The sequence below is a fragment of the Rhyacophila brunnea genome, unplaced genomic scaffold (assembly GCF_057557595.1).
Source record: "Rhyacophila brunnea isolate RB1 unplaced genomic scaffold, BYU_Rbru_1.0 scaffold_4, whole genome shotgun sequence".
NCBI lineage: Eukaryota > Metazoa > Arthropoda > Insecta > Trichoptera > Rhyacophilidae > Rhyacophila > Rhyacophila brunnea.
This window is the reverse complement of record NW_028233068.1, coordinates 27906780-27931522: the sequence shown is the minus strand read 5'-3', so window position 1 is coordinate 27931522 and position 24743 is coordinate 27906780. Positions and strand designations below refer to the sequence as shown.

The window sequence follows — 24743 nt, the reverse complement described above, 5'->3', positions numbered from 1 at the left end:
CCTGTGGAAGTGCGCATCTACATATCAGTTAAGGGACTAACGTCTGATGCAGAGATGTCACCGTTCAATTAATTTTACTAATCTGCTGCCTTACTGCAATTAGTGGAAGTTATCAAAATAGTCAACTACCTATATCGTATACTGAGAAGTCAAGCAAGAGTATTGTATCTCGCTTATTGGTACGCAAAATAACATAAAACCGAATTTCAAACGAAATATAATATCTACCGCAGACATTATAAAAAAATGTAATTGTTAATTTTGATAGCCGCCACTTGCGTTTCAATTCTGCCACTATTCAGTGGCGTCGCTAGTCACTAAGCAGCCAGCTTTAATCGCATGACACCAAGTGACAATTTTGGCCACTTATAAACATACGTATGACTATGTATTTAGTTCAAATGTAACTCCCCGTGAACTGGTGGGACTGATTGACTCGTCACTCGACAGTAGTTGGTTCGGAAGCCGGCTGTAAACAGACTACAGCATTCCATGAGCAAAAAGCGAGTCAGCACTCGCCTACGGTTTAGGCGTCCAAGTGCGTTCATATCCATGACATACTAATTCAGCAATCAACAATACCGCCATTGATTTTACTATTAGCCCAGTTCGTACGCAGAGAATGAACTGATATATCCATTTCACGGTGAATCAATATCGCAAGTCTCATTGAAAATGGTCGGAGCCGAACAGTCTGCACATAATATCTTCCACCCCGACACCCCCATCTCACCCCATGGTCTCCAGTATGGGCGGGTATGACGTCACTCCGGCCGAGACCGAAGCTCGGTCGATATTACGACTGAGGAAGCCCGGGGCAAGTCGGTGCCTTACTTGCTTGCTTCGATCGAATTCGCCAAAGCTGTGCGTTGCCGGAGAAAACTTACTCGTGAACGAAAATAAATAATAATTTGAATGAAATACCTCCCCATAATGATGAGGTAGGTAGTTCACGTTATATTAAGCTGAAATATTGGAATATATAGTATGAACATCGATTGCAAAATATATTAAAAGTTGGATTAGTCTCAAAATCAAATCAAACAGTGCCTGACAGCTGCACTATCTTTAAAAACATTATTTTCTTCAATGAAAGACAGTTTAGGAGTTATTTGGGCTTGTATTTATGTGTAGTGTTGTTATTTTAATTTTAATTCAAACAAAATATTTGAAAGACGAAGGATTGAATGAGTAGGAATGATATATAATTAAAAATAAGTTAAGAGCAATTTTCATATTACCACATTACTTATTTGTGTATGAAAACGATTCATGTTCATTGCTTTTTACGAAAAGTTGTAAGCATATTATTCATTGTATTACACTCTTGTAAATAAAACGTTGACATCTTGCATATAAACGTACATATTATAATTTGAATGTTTTGGCCTGACCTCTTCTCCCTTCAAGCACTAAAACAGTAGTAATCATATTATTATAGACATTTTTTTCTAGGATTAGTGATAATGAAACAATACCTCATGTATAGAACGTTGAAAATAGTTTTGTAGAATTTACTATCACACTTTTAACTCTCGATCAAAAACCACGAGTATACTTGCTGTCATTCAATCCTCAGCACCTCAATCAACATCTTGAATCGGGATAACAATTTCCTCGTAAAGACGAAAAGTAACATTGTATATAATGTAAAACTATAGTCCTCTATTCTATAACGTTTCAAAATTAAAAATTAAGTACCCACCTATGTGATAAATTTATTATAGCAATGGCGTGATGAGAAACTGCATCAAAAATTCAATAAATAAGACATGTTAGTGTATTATGACTTATTTTTTCATTTAATAATAATTGTGAATGAAAATATGCTATATTTATTAAATCGATCGGTTAGGGTACATATGTTATACACCTAGTTTTGTGTGGATTTATAAATCGAATTTAATGAATGGAAATATTATTATGTATTTGATTGAGACAATTGAGCAAGTGGCTGACATCCATGTCTCGTAAAATCAAAATCTGTTAATACACTCCGCTCTGTGGAGGCCTATATGATCTTATTAGGATCGGACAAGGTCAGAGAGAGTGATTGAGACAAAATCATCTGAAATATCTATATGTATAATTTTCTATAATCTAAGTGTATAATATTTTCACAGCACTAATGTAAAACGCAGACGGGTGTTATTATGTGTATAATAAATCAATTTCAGTGAAAACTGTACATAATAATACACCTATAGGTGAAATATCTGTGCACTAACACATCGAAATATCAATTGCACTGCGAATTCCTTCCACTAAATATTGCAATTTATCAGTCAATTAGTAATGATGGAATCATTTCGGCCGATGCCAGACTAGAAACGGATTTTAAGTGAATAATTTAATTCGTATGTCAGTACAAGTAATATGGATTGATAGTTAGTAACCCCTCGAGTTTTGCGAGTAAAATAATACTTCCGACTGAGCATAGGCACATCCTATGCGATCGTACCATTACCCTACGCCTTCTCACGTTGTAACGCCTTGATGCCAGATCGGTTTGACTGGGGACGAAATGAAGTGTGTTAGTATCCTACTACCAGACGATTTGTGTCTTAAAATACGCTCAATGAAAGGAGACATTAACACGATCATGAAATAATGTAATGACGTCACACGACTCACCGACGATTTTCCAAAGCTTTTTTACTTCAGGTTGTCAATTTTATTAGAATAAGACATAAGAGTATAATATAAGTATTTAACGGTGGCGTGGGCATCTGCCACAGCAAAAGTAGGACCGAAACTCACAAAAATTGTGTATTCCTAATTATTAATGTGTGTCAGGGGCGGATTTATCGGTAGTACCAGTGCGAGTAGTAGTGCCCCGGAATTTTAAAAAAATAGACATTCTTGACATATTATTTCATCTTCTTTCTCTAAATTTTATATTTTTGAAATCCCAGGAAAAAGCCAACATAATCTGTCGTAGCCGTAAATTTAAGAAATTAATAAATAATATGAAATGCATGTTTTCGTGTCTTTTTAATTTTAGGTGGGTTCTTAAATTGTATTTAAAATAATTGAATAGGTTCAATGGGGGGCCTAGATTGTTGTTGCGAACAGGGCCCCCAGCTGGAAAAATCCGCCTCTGATGGGCTGTTGAATTGATCAATCGCAAAGCAAAATTTAGCACATCCCGAGCACGATTTTGCTTTGTGAATTTTTAAATAAATAAGTACTCATATTTCTCCGCATTTCAAATAATGTATGTACTTACTATTGACTACACATGATAATATATATATATATTATTCTAAAGAAGTAAGGGTGGTTGCACACCGATATGCATGTTTAATTTCCCATAGTCTTTGTATGAGTTGGTGGGCCAAATGACATCGCTGCCTCGAGCATTTTCCCATATAAACAGTGAGTGCCAACCACCGATAGCTGTGTGGTTAGTTGATTGCATTTGCGAATTACGTGTATTCTCACTTTAAAATTCTTGGTAAACTGTCAAATTAAGTTAATTAAGGACATCTTGAAGATGTTTTATTATAAAACTATTTTTTATTATAACCATATGCATAATCAATGTCATATAGGTATCTCGATTACTTAAGTATTCGGTTGTAATATTATGTTAAAATACAATTGCATAGTTAAAATACGTTTGAAGTAATGTTTTTTATATCGCTGCCTGTCCGGCTCCACTCTCCATCAGAGGTATTAAAAATAATAGTACTTAGTTTGAATAATTTCAACGATAATCAAAAATTCTAAATGTATCACGAATTATATTTCTCTTATATATAAATCTCTTAAGATTCTTATTTAATAAATACATACTGTGTTTTATATTACACCAGGACTTCGACGTAAATTTACGTTAAGTCGATCACCTGCAAATTAAAATAAAAGAGTAGCTTCGAAAATGAAAATGCTGAGCACCCTTGACCTAATTAAATACCAACTCAATAATGTTAAAACGGTTTTGATGTAAAATGTTAATTAAAAGGTAAACGCAAAACATACAATTTTAAAATACCATTTCACTTAAAATTTTAATAACACACTTAGAATCCGATTAATACGTTAATTATATTTCACGCTAAATCTGCATTGAAAGAACATTAATGAGTATAATCCTGATGAAAGTGAGAAAATTTAATGCCTACCACATAATAGTAATTTATATAAGACATAAATTACATTGCATGAATTAAATAATGTTTTAACAGTTTGACAAATAATTAAAGGTTTATACCTACCTAGACACCCTGTCGAATTACAAATATCCAAATCCAGCCGTTTTGAAAACCGCATTGCCAGACGCAGTCGGTGGGCGATGCATACAACTTGCATTCGTTTCTCTGACCCTGAGTAAACCAGACGGCAATATTGCCATGGAAGTAAGCACGTCGCTATAGGACATATTATAGACTGATCCACAATAAATAGCCGACAGATACGCTAATCGATACAATATATTTATGTTTAATATTTTTACGTATCATATATGAAAAAATGCATGCGCATGGAACCAGGGAACTAGTGTGTTCTGTGATGCGCAGAAAGACGAGCGGTCGTATAAACGTAATTCATAATGGCCAAATTGACAATTAATATTGAGATGGTAAAATGAATCCTACGTAGAGGTCAGGAAAGATAAAAATAATATATTTAGTGCATCATAAGAAGGTACGATTCAAGTGAATAGAAACACGTATTGAAAGAATGTGTTATTTATTGTCAATACACTCATATACGTCTCTATCATAAAATGCATCAAAGCTTGTAACGTAAACGCAACCCGTATTCAATGGTCAGGTGGTTTTGTATTTATCACAAAACAGATTACAAAATATAAATGCGAAACCCAGTCGCCATAAACTAAAACGGCCGTGAAACATTTCATTATTCTGTTCTACGGTAGGGATATACGATCCTTTTTATTCCATTATTCATGGACCTATGTATTCTAGAAGCATCAGATCTTGCCTGTGATTTTATCAGCGTTGCCAACTTAGCGTTTTTCTTGCCAGATCTAGCATTTTTGAATAGGCATCTAGCTTGCAAAATATCTGGCGTATGGCGTTATATCTTGCATTTTCTACACCGTAAACAGCTGAAAACTTTTTACAATAAAGCTAGAATTACACCAGATTTGTTTGAAAATCAGCATGCTGGTCTTATTTATGTAGGTACTCTATAATATTATCTTACAAGGAAAAATACCAGGTGGCAGAGCCACCTGTTAACATTCTTATCGATAAGCTCAATGCGCTCAGTGTGTTCAATGCGCAGACAGATAGTATGTGTGTGCCTGTGTGACTTGCGCTGTATTGCAGGCAAATAAATCAAGACAAATATTTATATTATAGGTACCTACATCTTATAATTAATACACTAATTTTTGTTACATACAAAATGACGACCTAATTCTTACCTGCATTAATATTAAATTTTATGACCTATTCTATATTACCTAGTTGTAAAATACTAAATTTTGTTCTTCTAAAAACGATGTTTATAAATAATGGTGATATATTTTTTGAAATGATAGTTTCTAGACACCTTTACAATTTTGAAAAAATCTGGCGTTTTATTCTGCCATCTAGATTATTTTCTTAGCCTATCTGGCATATTACGTCTTTAAGTTGTCAGCTAAATGTCGTCGCCAAACTTAACTAGTTCGCCGATTTAGCAGCTTTTAGAAGGGTCATTTATCGTCTCTTGGATACCACTATACGACGGTATCTGTCCAATACTTATGCATTCGCAGAGAAATTTTCCCACCCGACCATTGTCATTTCAACATTTCGGTGACATTTATCACATACATTATGTAGGTAGATGCTCTTCATTGCTTATCATTACGTGTGCTTTCTGCATTATGGCTAACGTGCAATATTCCATTTATCATTTTTTGATCTTGGTGACATTAGGATTTATCTGAGTTAGACGTTAGCTGGCCAGCTCATAAGCGGGTAAATGGTTAACATATGATAATTAAAAAAAAATATATCTGATCTCACATGTTTTTAGAACAAAACTTATTGCAACTGATTCCACCCTACATAGAACATGTTAAAGAAGTTAAAAAAAGATAGTATAAACTTACTGAATTTATGACGCAGGTACAAGTAGTGACTTGATATTGACAGGAAGTGTACCCAACTATGATGTGATGAATGACGATAATATAGAGACAAGACTTTCAAAGTCAACGGATTATAATCGTTGCCTTGGCAATATGCAACAACCCAAATTCACAACGGCATTATTTGATGTAGGTATGTATCCCGCGGGATGTGGGTAGGTTATGTTAGATACACATATACAAACAAGACCACCTTACCCGCAATCTTTTGAATCAAGTCTTCTATTCATACGTAGTTACATGTAAGTACTGTCAAATTCCATTTTTATTTTTTAGGGGACAAAAAAAAGCACCCGTATCAATTATACATGATACAATAATACACTTTATTGAGAACTGCCTGTAATCTGCAATACGTAGGTACATAGTAAATAAACTTTATGTATGTAGGTAACAAGCCAAGGATAAAATTTAAATCACAATATCGAAAACGGCAATCCGCATTCGAGAACCGGTTACGATCGAATAGTTGCAATTGTTTTTAGGACAGTGAAAGCACTCTGTTTAATAAATTAGCTCTGTGCCGAGTCATTATTGTAATGTCAACCACTTCTTACATTAAGTATTCCTGCGGAACAGTTTCCCGAATGCATCATAAATTACGTCAAGCATCATATAAAAATTACCGAACATACATACTCAGCTTTTCACCCATGGTGTCTGACAATGCATCCAATAGCACTTTTTTGACCATGTCCGATCCTAAGATTATAATATGGGCCCCTTTGTATTAATAGAATTTTGTTTTTACGAGAAATGGATCTTAGCCACTTCCTCGAACTAAATTAGGCCCATCACTAACACTACTTCTTATTAATTTATTACTAAAGATTCATTCAACTTTAAAATTTATGATTAAGAACTGTTTCTATAAATCAATCAGAAAAAATGACAAAAATATTACTATGGTACATTATGCAGTTAATAATAATAAAATCAGCTAGTAATAGTAGGCAACATAAAAGTATCGATGATATCGCATATCCAGTGTTGCCAACCGTGCTATAATTATAGTAGTTTCCTATAATGTTTGTATGATAATAAATATATTTTTAAATTCATATGGTAGTAAAATAATCAAAATAATATATTATTGTGATCATTTGCACGATGTGCAAAAAGGGTTGTCCCAAATTTGCTGGCTGACTGTGAAGGAAATTTTCAGTTGGCTTCTCAGAACTCAGAATAACAAAACTCGTGGGGATAGGGAAAACCCCCACAAATTCTATGTCACGATACAGATAACATGCACTTGCTATAATTTTAAGGGTCTAGGACGATTTGGCGCCGGGACAACTGGACGCCACGCAATTCGAAAATAAATAGACATTAGGTACTTATAGGTACTTTTAAAAAATATATTTAATATTATTATGTATATTTAAATTATTATATTATGATTTAATAGTTGGTGAGAATTTAAATATGCACACGTAAATAATGATTTAATCGTGCATATGTTTAAGTTCCAACGAAAAGAGTTTTTTATTTTTTATATAAAGCCTTAGGCATGGTAATTCCCAATCCGCAATAAAAACATTATGTTAAGAGTAAAATGAATTAAAACTACTACGTAGTAGATAGAAACTGATTAAAATTCCTAATCTACGTTCTGTATACGTGTCTACGTCAGTGCGGAGTCCTATTGTCCTGGCGTCCAGTTGTCCCATTCCCAATTTTAACAATTATCTTCCGCAAAGTTTATTACTTACGATTTTGTTTAAGAAAAAGATGGCAACACTGCATTGGTCAGTAGCACAGTGCTCTGATTAAACGGTGATCGCTGATCAACATCGCGTGGTCGTTTAAGCGCCGTTTAAGATTCAGATTATGAAAGTTGACACGTGAATTAGGTATTTACTTACTATTGAACCATTTTTTAAATACCTGCTACGGTCAACCGATTTAGCATTTATTTTGATATGAGATGATTAATATTAAAAATATGCCACGCCATGCCGCCAAGTACTTTCACCGGCATGCTAAGTTTGTAGGCATATCACGAGAATAATATTCGCTTTTCCTTTTTACGAAAGAGCTTTATTTTTGGAATAATATGTTTCGTTGTTCCCGTTGGGCAAATAAAAACTTTCGGCGAGCCATCTAACTAAATGTCACAAATCCCTCCTTACGTTGAATTATTTATTAGGTACACGAATAGCGTAAATAGGAAATGAAAGGAAATGTCAATAGTAAGGAAATTAATATTCGTCTTCTTATTGCCAGACACTCAGAGTAGTCGAACTGCAGAGTTGGTTATCAAATATTCCCGAAAGAGTTTTTACAAAAAAAAAATGCTAACTGTGTCATCCTAATTACAAAATGACGAGCAAAACAAGTAAACTCCAATTAATCAATTAATTTTAGTATCACACACGTCCAAGTTATTGACAAAAAATGTCGCATACACTACATTCATACTATAATAATATCACGTTTATTACCTATCAATTATCATTCACCTTCACGTCGGTAGCTACTTATTTATATTGTAAATAACTTGCAAATATTTGCACCTAATAATATGTTGTCTCATCACTAGTGGTTATTATTGTTGTTGAGTGGTTAACATCCACAATAAAATATGTTAATTAAATACTTTGTGAATCGGCGAAGAACTAGTCGAAAAACCAGTGATATCTGCCGTGGCCGATCCTGTGTTGTGTGGAAGGTCTCACTTGGCTTCTTACACTCTTCTCGGTTCCTAGTTCTTCGCTGTCACTAACATTCGCCGAAATCGATTGGTCCGTCGAGCAAGCAGGTTGGATAGTGGTGGCCCTGTGGCCGTTTAATGTCCCTGGGGTTACCACTGCATTCGCCGCACATGTCCAGTCCATTGCCATTTCACCAGCTTTACGACCTCTATCACAATGAGTACTCCTGTCTATCTGCATTTCAATTGGTTTCTTTAGAAGACTTTCCGCGTTACCCAACATGCACGTTGAGTTACTTTAGTAGGTATATTGACTTCTCTTATCTATATTACGAGTTCATGGACCCATTGTTCATGATAGTAGTAGCACACATTTTGCACAGTGCTTTGGGCACAGTGGAAAGTAGTTACATCACATTAAAGACTGTACACGTCTCCTAATGCACTACATGCCAGTTTTGTTCTGCAAGCAATCTCGTCATACATAACTTCGTGATCTGTCCCCGTCCTAGGTAGACGTCGCTGTCGTCCTGTTAGATTTCAATGCCATTGACGATGATCGCTTGTCTATCAGAAATACAATTTATCATAACTTGTGTCGTCAGTCTCAATATAATAGTCTGTCTATCCACAGGGACGCTTAATTGCTTGTAGATATACGACTCGAAAGCCAAATACAAACCAACTACCCGCAACAAATACCTAAACATTGTAAATAATAATATAATTTGTATGCAAACATTTGTATAATTATTATGTTTTTTGTGCAACAAAATATGGAAAAACATATGCAAATTGCACTGTCAAACAAGCTAGTGTGGCCGTAATTACGTATTATTTCACTGTTTTTATTTGAAAGTGGTGAAGCGTGGTCTCGTGAAGTATGATTTCAATTACAATCTGTAAAGCGGAAAAAGTTGACAAAAAATGTATAATTTGTTTACGGGCAGATCTATATTGGTCAACACTAAGGTTTTGAGTCCTAAGTATAGTATTATTATACATAAGTACTTATACTTCAGAGCCGCTGCCAGTAGTATTGTACAGATGGATATACTATTATAGAAAAATTTCCACCCTTACGCGTACACGAACAAAATAATATCGTATGTAGATAGGTAGGTGTTTTGAAACCAGGTATTGAAATAAGAGATCTTATAAAATGTTACATAAGCTCTGCTAAGCATTTATAAGGCTTCTACGGCTTCGGAAATCCTCTCAGTAATGCGATAAGGTGAAGCGAGTGACACAAGAAGCCGACAAAGTTGATGCTACATTAGCATTAATAGGGAAGTAAGTAGGTAAAATATAACGATCACGTGTAGTCCTGGCGTAGAAGGCAATTTCCAGGTGTACCAACGTATCATACTTATCTTATCATTATCCATTTCGCATGGCATTGATACGCCACTAAATAGTAGGTATTATAAGAGCAGGCTTTCGTCCTCGCGACGCAGGAAACGGGAAAATGAGATAGTAATAATAATTTAGTGCCGTAAGGATAGGTAACCCAATAATTATCCAAGTAGTAATCGATGGAAAGCCTCATTCAAAGCACTATGTGAATAACTAACATCCTAATATAATAATATGTAGGAACTCAGATTAGTATGCTTTGCTCTCTTTGCACTAGCATATTATTACTATAACATTTTCATATAAATTCTTTGGTTAAATATAGACTTGTGTCTTTGAAACATCTTAAAAGAAAAACAATGTTCTCTGGTAACGACGTGATATTACCTACACCTGTATCCAGGCCATTGTTATATCTGTTTTTTAGTATTTCACCACGGATGCCATGCCCCCCCAAGGGGGGGGCTGACAGGGCCCCAGCCTGGGGGCCCGGGATCAAGAGGGCCCGGCGAGGCGAGTCGACCAATAAGTGAGATAAACACACATCACAAATTTGCTTCACTACTAAAAAAAGGCTATTTTCCTTCAATAATATTATTATTTAAAATTATGTGGTTGTACAATACCTATAATTTGTAATTGTGTATCAATACTCGAAAACTACATTATTCAAGTGGATGTATTAAAATATACTAAAAAAACACTAAATATACACATTAATTTTACCGCGTACACCATTTGGAAAACGCTGCTGTAAAGCGACACACTGCCTTTATCTTTAGCGATAGGTAGGGGGGCCGCCAAAAATCCTAGCCTGGGGGTCATGACGGACCCACAGATCTCTACACAGACCATCTCACATTTGAAATGAAATTTATGTACCTAACCTTATTGCTTACGTATGCAAGTAAATAATATAATAGGTAATATATGTTTACTTTATTTTGTTTGCAGATGGTGAAGTTGTACGAAGGTGACCGCTCCAATCCTCAGCTGGCTGCCCTGTACCGAGAAATGGCAGAGGCCGAAGCAGCCATGGTAACGGAAGCAAAGTAAAAAGACTACTATTCCAAATGACAACAATAATTAATATTAAGACCTGTATAATGAAATACATAGCATATTATTATCATGCAACAGAGAATATTGTGTTGTTTACAATAAAAGTATAATATATTATAATACTTAACCGAAATATTTTCAAAGCATCTTATTTAAAAATATAATATATTGAGTGACAAAAAACATTGTTCTATGCTTAAAAGTACCAATATACCTACTTCCGTAGTCTCGGTATGGATATGGATGTAGGAACCTACTAAAGAAAGTAGGATATCTTCTTGTATTTAAATTACACCCACTATATTTTTTATCAAATATCTTTATCAACAATCGTAAACGCATCTGATCGTATGGTAACAGCTACTCTTGAAAGAGACGACGAATTCTCTCTACACCAAATTTTAAATACACGTTCATCGAAGTGAATTGGAATATGAAATTAAAATGTGGGTGGTTAGTCAAATCAAGTAGTACTGACTTATGACGTAGGTAAGCAAAAGGTAAAGTAAACCTAGGCAACGAAACTGGCTATGCAAAAGTTTCCAACCCGATAAAACATATATCAATATGTATTATTTCATACATAATGGTTTTAATAGCATGTTGAGCTAAGTTGGCGACTTTTTCTGCTTCCATCTCCGCAGAAACTAATGGCAGCACTACAGAACAATTTAATAAATATAATTCCGATAGGCTATACCCCAATACACTACATTTTGACGCAGGGTTCCCTGGAGAGTTCCCTTGCAGCTTTTTCATGCTTTTTCCGAGGTTTGGCGAGGTATTCAAGCCATGTCGCCGATTGTATGATATATACTTTGTTCAGGGCATTGCATGCTTTATTTATAGGTAGGTAGGTACACGTGTCAATAGATTTTTTTTTTGTTGAGTAGGTACGTTTTAGCTAAATTTGTGATGCAATAGTGAATCATATTTCGATATAAAAATGTAACTTGTATATTAAAAAGGTGAAAAATGACAATTTAACCTATATAAAAAATATAAATAAATAAGTAGGTAGGTAGGTATATTAGTTAGAAACAAACATTACTTTAACATTTAACACATTACAAAAAATATCGTCTTGATGGGTTTTAACTCTCATTACTGTCATTAGTCGCTACGGACTACCTACGTAGGTATACTTATTATTACCTAATGATATCTGGGATGTCAATGTCCGTATGGAATTATTCACCGATCAATTTATCATTAAACAAAGAGCATCTTAAAGTTTATATTACTTACTAGAAAAACATCGTTATATATTAATCACCATGTTATCAACAAACGAAACCGGTAAGAAGACAGGTGTAATCTGCACCTTCGATGCAATATACATAATTAAAATGCAATTTGATAACAATGTTGTCATACACCGGGGGGCACAGATTGCATACTGCACTCAATTAGGTATTAGATATCACTCGCATCACCGATAAAAGTATCACACATACTAGACACAAATTACAGAACGAAGTAGTCAGTAGGTTTATAAGTAAATATTTTTTTATTAAGTATCCATTTGAATAAGTGCGTAGTCAAAAGGAAGTCACCATTGCGTGGTTTGTATTTATTTTATTACAAACACAAGAACGACACTAAATCTGAATAATAAACGAACTTTTTATCATATATCTACTGAAGTCAATAGCGCGACTATTTTAATGCAATAAAAGTGGTAATAATACTTGATAACAGCTAGTTATATAAAATTGCCAATAATCCAAAAAGTAACGTCCTGTAAATGTCTTGTTCTGAATTGATACTCGAATAAAATGTCACAGTAGGTACCTATTCCTTTAAAATTTATTCGTCAAATTGAATTGTTATGCAACTAATGTTACCCACAAGGATCAGATAAGCCACTAATGATTAGTCTAGACCAGTGGTTCTCATGAGGCCACCAGAGGATTTTGCTGCGGCCACCAGCGCTTTACAGAATGATATTTCAAAAAATTATTTATAAAATTATGAAATTGGTTGAATGCACATGACTTGTCTTAAATTTCTTTCCACGCTCAAATGATCCATAATGTGTTCTTGTGATGAGATCATGTGTGAAATAGTCCGTTTCTGACTTAACAAAATTTCTGCAGGTATGATTTCACACATTTGTGTAAATGTAGGACCAAATATTGAAAGCGTTACTACGGTTGACAAAGATTGGTCGAAGTTATAAGTTGACCAAGAATCAAGTCAGTTCAAAGAATGGGCAACAATTGCTCTATTAATATTGCCGATTTTTCCCTACTACTGTATACTGTGAAAAATCATTCAGTGTAATGAATGCACTTTATAAAAAATAAATATCGAAGCCAGCTGAGAGATGTAAACTTAGAAGCAGCCATGCGGCTCGCATTGGAAGAAAGGAGTAGTACCTATTGAGGAATTTTCACTTGCATTATTTTTAAATAAATATACCTACTTATGTGTAATAAAATGTTCAAATGTCTTTTATTAAATGGACTTGGCTATAAATAAATTGATCCATTTTTTAAGTAAATAAAATTTAGCTTTAATTTTTTCAATCACAACAAAAGTGAAATTTGGTGCGGCCACCAGACGTTTCTATAGAACTGTCAATGTCAACTGTGCGGCCACAGTTAAATTTCCCGTGAGAACCACTGGTCTAGACCAGGAACCTGTACGCGAACAATGCTTTTCATCCTCGACTGATCAGAACATAAATGTAAACAATTTCATACAGTTTTGATGCAATGATCATTTGTTCACGAAGAGATGTGGTTTGACCTGGACTAGGCACTAACTGACTAAGACTAACACAACACGGTATGTAGAGATGCAATTTGGACATAACGCGCAGGTATCGAAAAATAAATAAACGGGTATGGTAACAAGCAAAAGTGTGGAATAATACTTAAGTATATATTATTAATATATATTATATACAATGCGCCAATAGGTACATCGATGAGGAAATGGGTAAGTATTGGGTATAGACAAATAGCGGTCAAGAGTCCACCAATCCAGTTTAACGGAAGTACGTGGCAACGAAAGACTAAAGACTGATAAAAATGGAGACAGCAAGGAGAAGCCTTCAGCCAGCAGTGGATCGAGATTGGCTGAGATAATGACATAAGTATACATGGCCCATTTTCAATACTCACATAATATAATACCATTATGTTGTTGAACAGTAAATTCTGCCTACGGAAAGCCTGTGCCGACTTGCTTTGTATAGGCATACCTACTATTAAAAAAACTGCTCCAGTATTCATACAATTTCAGGTGTGGGTTGTGTAAACCGTAAACGTTTTTACTGAGCTAAATAATGCGAAATGTTGATTAGACACTACTCCCAAAAATGGTGAGCCTACTTACACTAGATATATGTACTTATTATTGGAGTCGTAAGAAGAAACTCTTTTAATTATGTTACTACATTTTTCAATCATTCATCTTTACCGCTTCAATTAATGTCATTAATTACATAATAATATATATTAACGCTTTCGCTGCTGAATAGATAATGAGATTTTAATTGCCCCCTTTAAAATGCACGTTAATTACATCGATCGGCCGCTTGGTCATTACGCACCGTGTGCGTCTTCCGCGTCCAAAGTATTAAGCAAGCCCAATAAATAATAAGTATAGTTTTAAAATCTATATTTGCTGAACTTTCGTGACGAAGTCCGACTATTGGATAGACGTCAAATAATAGTAATACACACTAAAGGCCTGTTCGGACCGTGCCAGTGATTTAGTAGAGTAGCGAGTGATTTGGTAAAAAACCGTGTCTGAACAGACAAATTTAGTCGAGTAGTTTAGTAAAATGGTCAGTCAAGCCGATCCATTTAATTCTATTATTTCGGCCGAGTAGCGATCCCCACCACCCCTCACTATATACTAAACAAGCCACGAAACAAGTCTGAACAGGCGAGCGCAGGCGAGTTCATTAGTTGTCGACTGCCATAGGAATGGCACAGCGTTGAAACGAAGATTACTACTCGAAATAATATAACTTATAATTATAATACTTCAATGCGACAAAAAGTCGCGAACTTGTGTTGATAGATCCGTAGATAAATGGCAATATTTCACAGAAAACTTGTTGTTATTGAGTAGGCTAGGCCATGCTCTGCCCCCAGACCTCCGAGCAAGGCGGTCGCGGCACCACGGACTTGCACAGGTGCAAGGTGCATTCCACCAATGTGCGGAACTCTATTTGGCAACGTGTGTTTTATGAATAACGATGACGTCTCATCGACGTGTTCGACACGTTGCAGACGGACAAGTTTAGATGTGCGAACGGCTAACTTTTTAATGAGATGATCGAGGAATGCTAGACCGCAGTGCACAACAACCATCATTGACAACAACACAAAGAATTCAACGATTCATGGCATAATGAAAAAATGCCGTTGTTTTTATCTGCGTGGCTGGAAGGACAGGGGGTAGGTATGTAGTCTGGAAATAGCCCTTGAAACCGCCTAACCTAATAAATCGCCACCTTCTTTTTCGCGCCAAAGTACGCATACCTAGTTTTAACAATAACATAATTATTATACTTACTACAAACGTTTTGTTACTTCAATCAATATCTATGTCTTATGTATATCTCGTGTGAAAAGCAAAATATACTTAATATTTGATTTTACCCGAATCCATGGTTTTAACTAAAGTGAAAAAAAACCCTTCCATATCACTATATATATTTTTATTTATTTTTTTAGCAAATTAAATGTGAGGCTGTGTATGATGCAGTTACATAATGAACGTGTTGCCTAATTATACAAACTGCAATTACGCCTCCATCCGGTGTGTAGGTACATATTCAATAAATCTGCAAATAGTGATAAAATGCGACCGTTTAGACGTCTCAATCGGCGGATCCGAGTTCAATGCCGCGCGTCTGGTGAACCAGTGAAAGACGAGGTCGAGACCCTGCGCCAAGGTGACAACGAATGTGAGTACCGACTAACCACTATTAATTTAACCATACGCGGTTTGCCCATTCCAACAAATCGCCATACAAAAAATAGTAGACATGTGATCTGAATCTGAATAAAATTACCTCGACAATCAAGGTAGAGATAGGTACTATGCCACTGCCATAGTTGGTCAGGCAGTATTTCATATTAAGTGACAATCGACAGTCGATGACTATAAATGACGAAAATTAAAATCATTTTTCTGTAAATTATTTAGCATTTTTCTTTCAACGCACGGCCCGCACGTAAATGGGTGGGTACATAGTGTGTACACACAATTTCTCTGTAGGTTAATCAATTCGCAAAAGCGCACACCGAACAAAGAAAGCCATAGCTGCAAAGGCAAGTAAATAAAAAAATATTACATCCGCCTACCCTATATCGTACTAAACTGAAACTGAACTCGGCTAAATAATTGAAATCTTTATTTCTTTTACGATAATTGGATTTTTAAAGAATGGCAGCTGTTGCTCGCTCGCCGAGCGGAACGAAACAATCTGGAACGATCCAGAATGGACTCTCGTTTAAAAAACAGTAATAACGGAGGGAAATTAAATTACGGAAGTAAACGCTTGTAAAATTAGCAAACAGTATCACTTGCTAATGCTTTCGGATTTTACTTTGAGATTGAGAGGATTGACGGAGGCGTACTAATTTAGGTAATTGATTAAAATGAAACTGTCAGTCACATCGTTATTGACAATTTATTTATTATACAACATCCATAGCCTCAAATATTATCTGTATTGACTGTATCTACATATCAATCACTAAATGATCCAGGGAATTATGTTTGTGTAAATTTAATGGACTACTGAATAACTGAGCTCGTTAAAAAATACATACAAAACGAAATAACCCAGGCGGAACAAGTATATTTATTGGCCAAAAATTGACAATCGAATGATGACCGTAATGGATTTAATTTAAAATATTCTCGCCATTTTTTTTACTTGGTGGTAATTCATGATAATTTATAAAATCACTTGGTCACCAGACATAAATTTATAACACGTGTTTCACACAACACGTGTCAACATGGAACACAAAAATAAGGGAAGTGAGTAACCTTCTGGGTGTGGCTATAAGAAGGTACAATTCTCAAGTATGGTGAAATAGGGGATACCTATAACACGTGTTAAAGAATATAATTAATTATTTTCAATACTTATGTCTTATCATATGCTTTATGTAACATTATGCACGTAAACGAAACGCGCATTCAGTATTGGGAATATTTGAGAATACTAAGAGGACTTGTATTTCTTGTTATGGCCTGGCCGTCGAAACCAAAACTGGCTTCAAAGTATTAGCACCTACAGCGACTGGCATTCGCATTTCTATCTTCTTAATTTGGTCTGTGGTGAGTACCGTAATTTATCTTTGAGTTTATATAATATCATTATTATTATTAAACCTGTATGGTGGGGAAATAAAAGGAGCTAGTATACAATGTGAGAAAGGGATAATTGGTAAAATTCCAAGTTACAATTGAGTAATGTTAGATTTTTTAATGGAAAAATCGTGAAGAGAAGAGACCAATTTATTATTAGGGAATAAAATGTTATTAATCAGTGTGTCGTGGCTGTAATTTGTTATGGATTTGATTTATTTGAATCAAATTGATAACATATTCTTGTCATTTCAAAATATCATTCTAATAATATAATGAAACTGGACGCCATACTGTTTATCTCAACAACTTGTCTCAGACCCCAGTACGAGCAACTTCGGGACAGGTGTTTCAGTATCTCATTTCGCCATACAAAAATGTATGGGTTTGCCAAATTTCATCTTACTGTCACAAAGTGATCGCTTCCGAAAAAAAGAATATGGATACAATAGTGTTGGAAAGGTATATTGGATGATTCATGTTCTTCGGTAACATTTACATAATATATTGACATAACTACGCGGTTCTTGGAATTAGACTTTTATTATAATGAATACAGTATGATAAATACATCCCCAGAATTCCAAACAACATCCAGTTTATAAACAAAAGAAAAATATTGTTTTACTTGGAAGGAGCGCACCCGCCCACGCCCACGCCGTCATATACAAAGAGAGAAAAGCGGGAAAACGTTTTACTAGATTGCTTATTAAAAATATTCAAATGAGTGGACATTTAAAGTAAGTGGGCATTTTGCATTAAAATGGCGCAGTAAAAAGACAAACTGACACCTGGGAACAAAACATGGATATCTGCGGTTTTTATTCGCAGATTAAAAATACACACGAACATGAGAATCCATACAGTGATTATGGAATACACGTTCGTCCACAGGTACCGGTACGTATGAAAGTAGGACGTGGCAGTCTAAATTATGCAATAAGCATCACGAGCATGCTGTAGGTAAATAACCAATAATCATACTAATATTACATATTTCCATTCAATTATATCTTCTGCCAGAACGAATCGATGCACATAACAAGACTATTTATTACATTACAACAAAAACTCCGTAGCATAGAATGAACACGTATTAACTTTAAACATGCTAAAAAATATTGGAGAAATTCCTAGACGTCGGTTAGTAATCGTTGTAATAGTAAAATAACTACCTACTTTGATTTAATAAAACAAAAATCGATTGCCGAAGTAACATGATTTCGAAGAGCGCTGAGTGGTAGGTATTTAATAGCCAATAGCTTAAATATTTGTCGTCATTAGTATGTCTTCCGTAGCATAATGGCTGAATGCGACTAGTTTGGGGCGTTTACCCGTTGGAGATGCCGGGTTCGATTCCCGACCGGTTGGCTTACTTTTTTCAAAGAAAGTTTTTTCTATTGGTTGTGATATACTCTCTCAGTTAGTGTTCTTCTAAATAATATAATGTTCAATAATCAGAATGATATATTCTTAAATCTTGTGAATTATTCGTTTGAATAAAAGAAATAGTTAGTTAAAAATTATTAGCAAGTACAAGAAGTTGCTTAAAAAATATTGGAGAAATTCCTAGACGTCGGTTAGTAATCGTTGTAATAGTAAAATAACTACCTACTTTGATTTAATAAAACAAAAATCGATTGCCGAAGTAACATGATTTCGAAGAGCGCTGAGTGGTAGGTATTTAATAGCCAATAGCTTAAATATTTGTCGTCATTAGTATGTCTTCCGTAGCATAATGGCTGAATGCGACTAGTTTGGGGCGTTTACCCGTTGGAGATGCCGGGTTCGATTCCCGACCGGTTGGCTTACTTTTTTCAAAGAAAGTTTTTTTTATTGGTTGTGATATACTCTCTCAGTTAGTGTTCTTCTAAATAATATAATGTTTAAACATGCCATTGGCACGGTCGAATGACGATTTGATCCTATTAAAAAAATAGTCGAAAACACAACGTGTTATTATTGATTCTTATATTTGGCGTAAATACTCTGGTAAATTAGATATTCAGCAGTAAGTATTCTATATTGAAACATTATATGTATATTTAGCTTACTTAATCTGAAACAACAATATAATCATGTTAAATTTAATGGATTTCGAGCACAGAACAGATTATTAAACTAGAAATGCGATAGTCAGTCCTCATAGATCAAGACTTTGAACCCCGCTTCAATATTCTCAAATAAGTATTACCAATATTGAATGCGCGTTTGGCTTACGTGACAAACTTTAATGCATATAATTATGCTACAGACGTAACTATTGCGTGCGTAACACTCAAGAATTATACCCTATTACAGCCACATCCAGAAGGTAACCTACTTCTCAAAGTTTTGTGTATCTGTACACATACATTATAATTTTGGAATAATTTAACATGTAAGGACATAAATTTTAAAATTTACTATAGATGATGTTATGTCACATACAACTAAGGTAGGTCGTATGCCTACATATTATAATGTAAAGAGTACCTAAATATGTTAATCGACTTTAATATATATATGTGGCTAAATAAATTATCATTGTACTAAGTTTTGCAACCTTTATCGTTTTCGAGTATTTTACGCCATCCTATTATTGAAAGGTGGAGGTATATTTACAATGAAAATATTCTCGCTTTGCAGACTGCCATCATCTCACGACACGCTAAGCGTTTCGAATCGATCCGAAGAGGCACTGCGGTCGTAGAGATGATCCAAAGGACGTTGTCCTCGCAGGTAGGCAAGCAGTTCTGTCGGCGTGGTCCGTAGTCCGTACACAAGAAGAGCAGCAACAAGCGTCGCTCGTGCAACAGGTATAATAAAGAGACGACCGGTGCGGTGCCACGGTATGCCCGATAGGCAGGTATAAAGCGCGATTGGATAGGTCAACGAGACTCGGACATAACAAAGAGGAGGAATGGTGAGCAATAATATCGTAGTTATAAATTTAATATTCAGCTTTGCAAAAGTAATCACCCACTGCTTAGTTGACTATATTATTATGTGAGATTTAAAACTTAGCAGTGCTATTATGACTATTATTTTTACTAGTAGGCTAGTTGAGACTGTACGCGTGGTGACCTCCGTGGTGGGAAATGGAAGTTTGGCAGGGACATTGAAAAAAATCCTCAGCGATCAGAGTGGCGCAGGGCCTTTTATGGGGTGGTCCAGGTTGGTGTTTCAATGTTTGCGAAATCTTGTTAACAATCGATATATCAAATTAAAACCCAAAAAAAGTAATCGTACTGCAGATACCAAGTGTCATTTTCGAAACCTCAATAGATTTTTTTAAAGTTTCCTATTGCACAAAAAACATAATTCATTACATACTTTTGTCGAAGCATGGATGTTGAAGGAAAGGACAGTAAGAAAATTTGAGGCTTTATCGGCGTACCATAAAGATATCCTGGGCTAATCACACCACCAATGAAGAGGTTTTAATACGAGCCAAACCTATAATTAATCGTAGAAATGTTGCATACTTCGGCCATATTTTCCGCAATAAAAATGATGGTCGACTCTTACTAATAATGTAAGAGAAGGTAGAGGAGCGCATCTAGAAGATTCTCTTGACTGTCTCCATAAGTAGCTCAATGTCCAAGGCGTTAACGATCTGGTACAACCGGCCCAGAATAGAGAAATGTACTGCAAGTCGAGCGCCAACCTTATATCCGCGAGACAAAACAGCACCAAAAGAAGAAGATAGAATATGCAAATGTAGGTAAGTACATATTAAATTATTCAGCACAATAATACATTACATACAATACCGGAAACGTTTCTAGTAACAGCCGTTTTATGGGTCATACATAAATAGCTAGAAACTAAGAAACGCCAAATATCTACTTACAATTATATCAAAACCCAATGTAGGTAGATGATGTTAAAATCAGTTATCATTAATTATTATGAAGCTTTTCCTGAATGTATGGCTCCTAAAATAAAGATCGGGTCCAATTTTCTAGTAATAAATTGTTATAAATTACAATGTAATTAATACTCACACAATACTGCAGCAAAGCGCAACGCTATTTTATGCACATGATATAAATTCCAGCTCAGATTTTACGCCTGGGCTCAGACAACATCGAATAAATTGCAATAGACTGGCCGAGCCTACTGAGCTAAACAGTTTCTTATTCTCAAAGTTTCGTGTTAATAGTATGCAAAATAGTTTTGGCCAACTGAATCCAGAGACAGCAACAGTGTAAAGAGTTCAAATGGTTGATTGTTTTTTGCAACTAAACAGATAATTATTTATGCATGCCAGTGCCAGTCACCGTTGAATGATATCTACATATGTATGTATGTATCCTGCGTGTGTTGTTTTCATTAATACTCTTAATAAAATAATATCTTATATTGGGAGTATTGGGACATCACCGATCACTATGCATTCTTTAGATAATATGATAATCGATACATTTTTACAGTGACTTTCAATGAACATTTTAACATGGCTGAGTACGTACCGTCACTTACAATAAGACATAATGTCGATTTTGTGAGTATTGATAAGAATCCTTCGAAGATAAGTCAAATCTTAATGTTTGCAGTAGATATTTTATTTTTCATTAGACTTCAAAATAAGGTATTTTATTATACTTTTTCGTGCATTGTATACCTAATACGAACATTAAATACCTACAATTGGAGAGCAGAATACTGAAAATTTGAGGAACACAGTTTCCCAATACATTATGGATGCTGGCCAATAGAAATAAACAAACAAAAAATCCAAATAGACTAAGGCCACTAAGAGCATTCGATCTGTTTTTGTATTGATGCGATAGAAGCGTTAATCGACGCTCACTGTAAACATTTATAATACCTGATATGTGTGAGAAAATAAATAAATATTTTGTAAGACCCGGGATCAAGTATGTAGTCAGTTTATTACTTATATTAGATACGAGACTGCTAGGTCGTATTAACACTTCAGTTGACAAACAATCAAATCTGACATATTACGCCGTCAAACATATTGAATAAAATAGTATGAAAAATTAGTCAATCGGTAATAATTATCAAAGGTCAGTGTATTTTTGATAATCTTATTATGTTTCATTAAAATACCGCGGGGATCATACCCTACAGCCTACAGCCCGTAGGATATAACTCCCCTTTGCCTTAAATTATATTATGAGACGAATCGGTAGATACGCTGACATTTCGTATTGCGTGTAGAATTTTCTACTTCTTAGTAAAAGTCAAGTAAGTGTATAAATTTAATCTATTGCACCGAATGTTTACGGAAGACTGTGTGCGCTTAACAAGCGTACAACAAACAATGATCCAAGTTAACAAAGCTAAGCATTCGCTTTAACTTGACATATTTTTGGTAAATACAAATGACTACTCACTACAGGAAGCATTAAAAAACCAATAAACCAGTTAAAGTAAATACGTGTTCACTATTCTGCGCTCACAGTAGGGTAGTGAACAGAACGTCACCTTCTCAACCCGTAGGCACTGATTTGAGTCGCCGGGTGAATAAAATCCACAAGTATGAACTTTTTTAAAAACGTGTTTAGTTTTAGGGTACTCCAGGTGGACCAAGTTTGTTTAGAGAGTTTAGTGATTGTCCCCAACAACACTCATATGTTAATATAATCTCTCAATAGGACGTACCATCTATGTATGCACATAAGCTGCACCGGTCCGCCTTCGAGGGAAAATGGTAATTCAACTTTTATAAGGAATTTAATATTTATGGCGAACATAAATAATGCGCAGGTCACTTACAAACTGAGAAGAGGGTACGTATAGCAGCGTTTTAACCTTTCTGATGCGTGATCCTAATTAGGGTAATAGTTTTGGTTTTGCGACCGAAGATAATACGGATAAAATAACACATGAAAAAAATTGCACTTCATTGCATCCACCAAAAATTGACAGTTAACTTAAGACAATAAAAGGGAAAAACACATAAAAACCAAAATTAAATAAGATAAAATACAGTAAGTATGGTAACATTATAAATCTTATTAATGTGAATCTTCGCTTTGGATAAGTTTTAAGAGTTCATCAAATGTTGGTGTCATATTAGACAGGCTGCACATTAGGTATTCTTCAGGCTGCAGTCAGTTTCGAAATTTGGTTTGGAAAGCAAAGCCATGGGTCCAATCGAATCCAAAACCTAAATCATGATCATAGATCGAACATGTCAACTACTAATAACAGCGCACTTCATTGACGAGATATGGTTGTTTAAGTTAATTAGCTCTTGCATTACAATTAGCGGTTAGAAAAACAATATAATCGCAGAAAACGATAAAGTATTTGTTTTTGACAACATAAAATAGTGAATGGTGGTTGGTAACTAGAATACCTACCTCCTCAGATATTCGATAGAAAATTAATGCAAACAATGAAAATCAATATTTAGAATCATCATGTGGGGATAATTTATATTCTCTATATTATATGTATCGATATCAATTTAAAAAAAAAACATATATATAGGAAGACAAGTAATACCATTGTGAAATAGCGTGCAATTGATTTGGTTACTTTGACGCGTTCTCTCTGCGGATCTAATATTAAATTACTGTATGTACTGCGCTTAGATAATAAAATACATGTGATGCACGTGTAACTAACTGCATGACTCCCGTGCCACATTATACGAAGCGCATTCGCTTTCACCCAACTCCCGACCTGCTCCAACGCAATAACTCTTTTTCGTCTGCGCGTAGATAACAATATTATAATTATTATTCGTCTTTGTTTATAATGGCTTCACGCTTTGCCGCTTTTATACGAATACATACTAAACTGTTCTCTAGTCGCTAGCGTACTGAATTTAAAGCACCTATAATTCTAATTTACAAAATGTAATAAATTACAAATGGGCAACGTAATAAAACATTGTACAACACAAGGAAGGAAATGTGTGCGATATGAAATGTACATGTGGATTATACATTCGAATACGTAAGCATGGTAGTAAATGCTAAGATGAAATTATATAGCTGTTACTTAGGTAGATTTTTAATTAAATAATTGCAGGAAAACAGTCCCTTACGGAAAAAAAACAAAGCTCGTATATCAAATGAGGATAATATAGATACTTAATAATGTTAAAACAGTAAATATTAGATACAATCAGTTGGCTACTAAAAACGTCACACACAAATCTTTGTAAGCAAATGAGACGGCAGTAAATGAATGGCCAATAATTTAAACGTAACCCATTAAATACTTCAAACAAAAAGACAAACTCTC

The 24743-nt window shown here is 34.9% G+C and overlaps 2 protein-coding genes across 2 annotated transcripts in view; one reads left to right on the top strand and one right to left on the bottom strand.

Moving 5' to 3' along the window:
- LOC147067197 (uncharacterized) overlaps positions 1-11360 on the top strand; it is a 128487-nt gene extending 117127 nt beyond the window's left edge. Inside the window, exon 6 of the mRNA XM_085954100.1 lies at positions 11076-11360. Within this exon, the coding sequence (XP_085810226.1) occupies positions 11076-11177 (102 nt within the window). The 3' untranslated portion in view covers positions 11178-11360. The remainder of the gene's footprint in view (positions 1-11075) is intronic.
- msi (RNA-binding protein musashi) overlaps positions 1-24743 on the bottom strand; it is a 139443-nt gene that overhangs the window by 86082 nt on the left and 28618 nt on the right. The gene's annotated exons all lie outside the window — the stretch shown is intronic.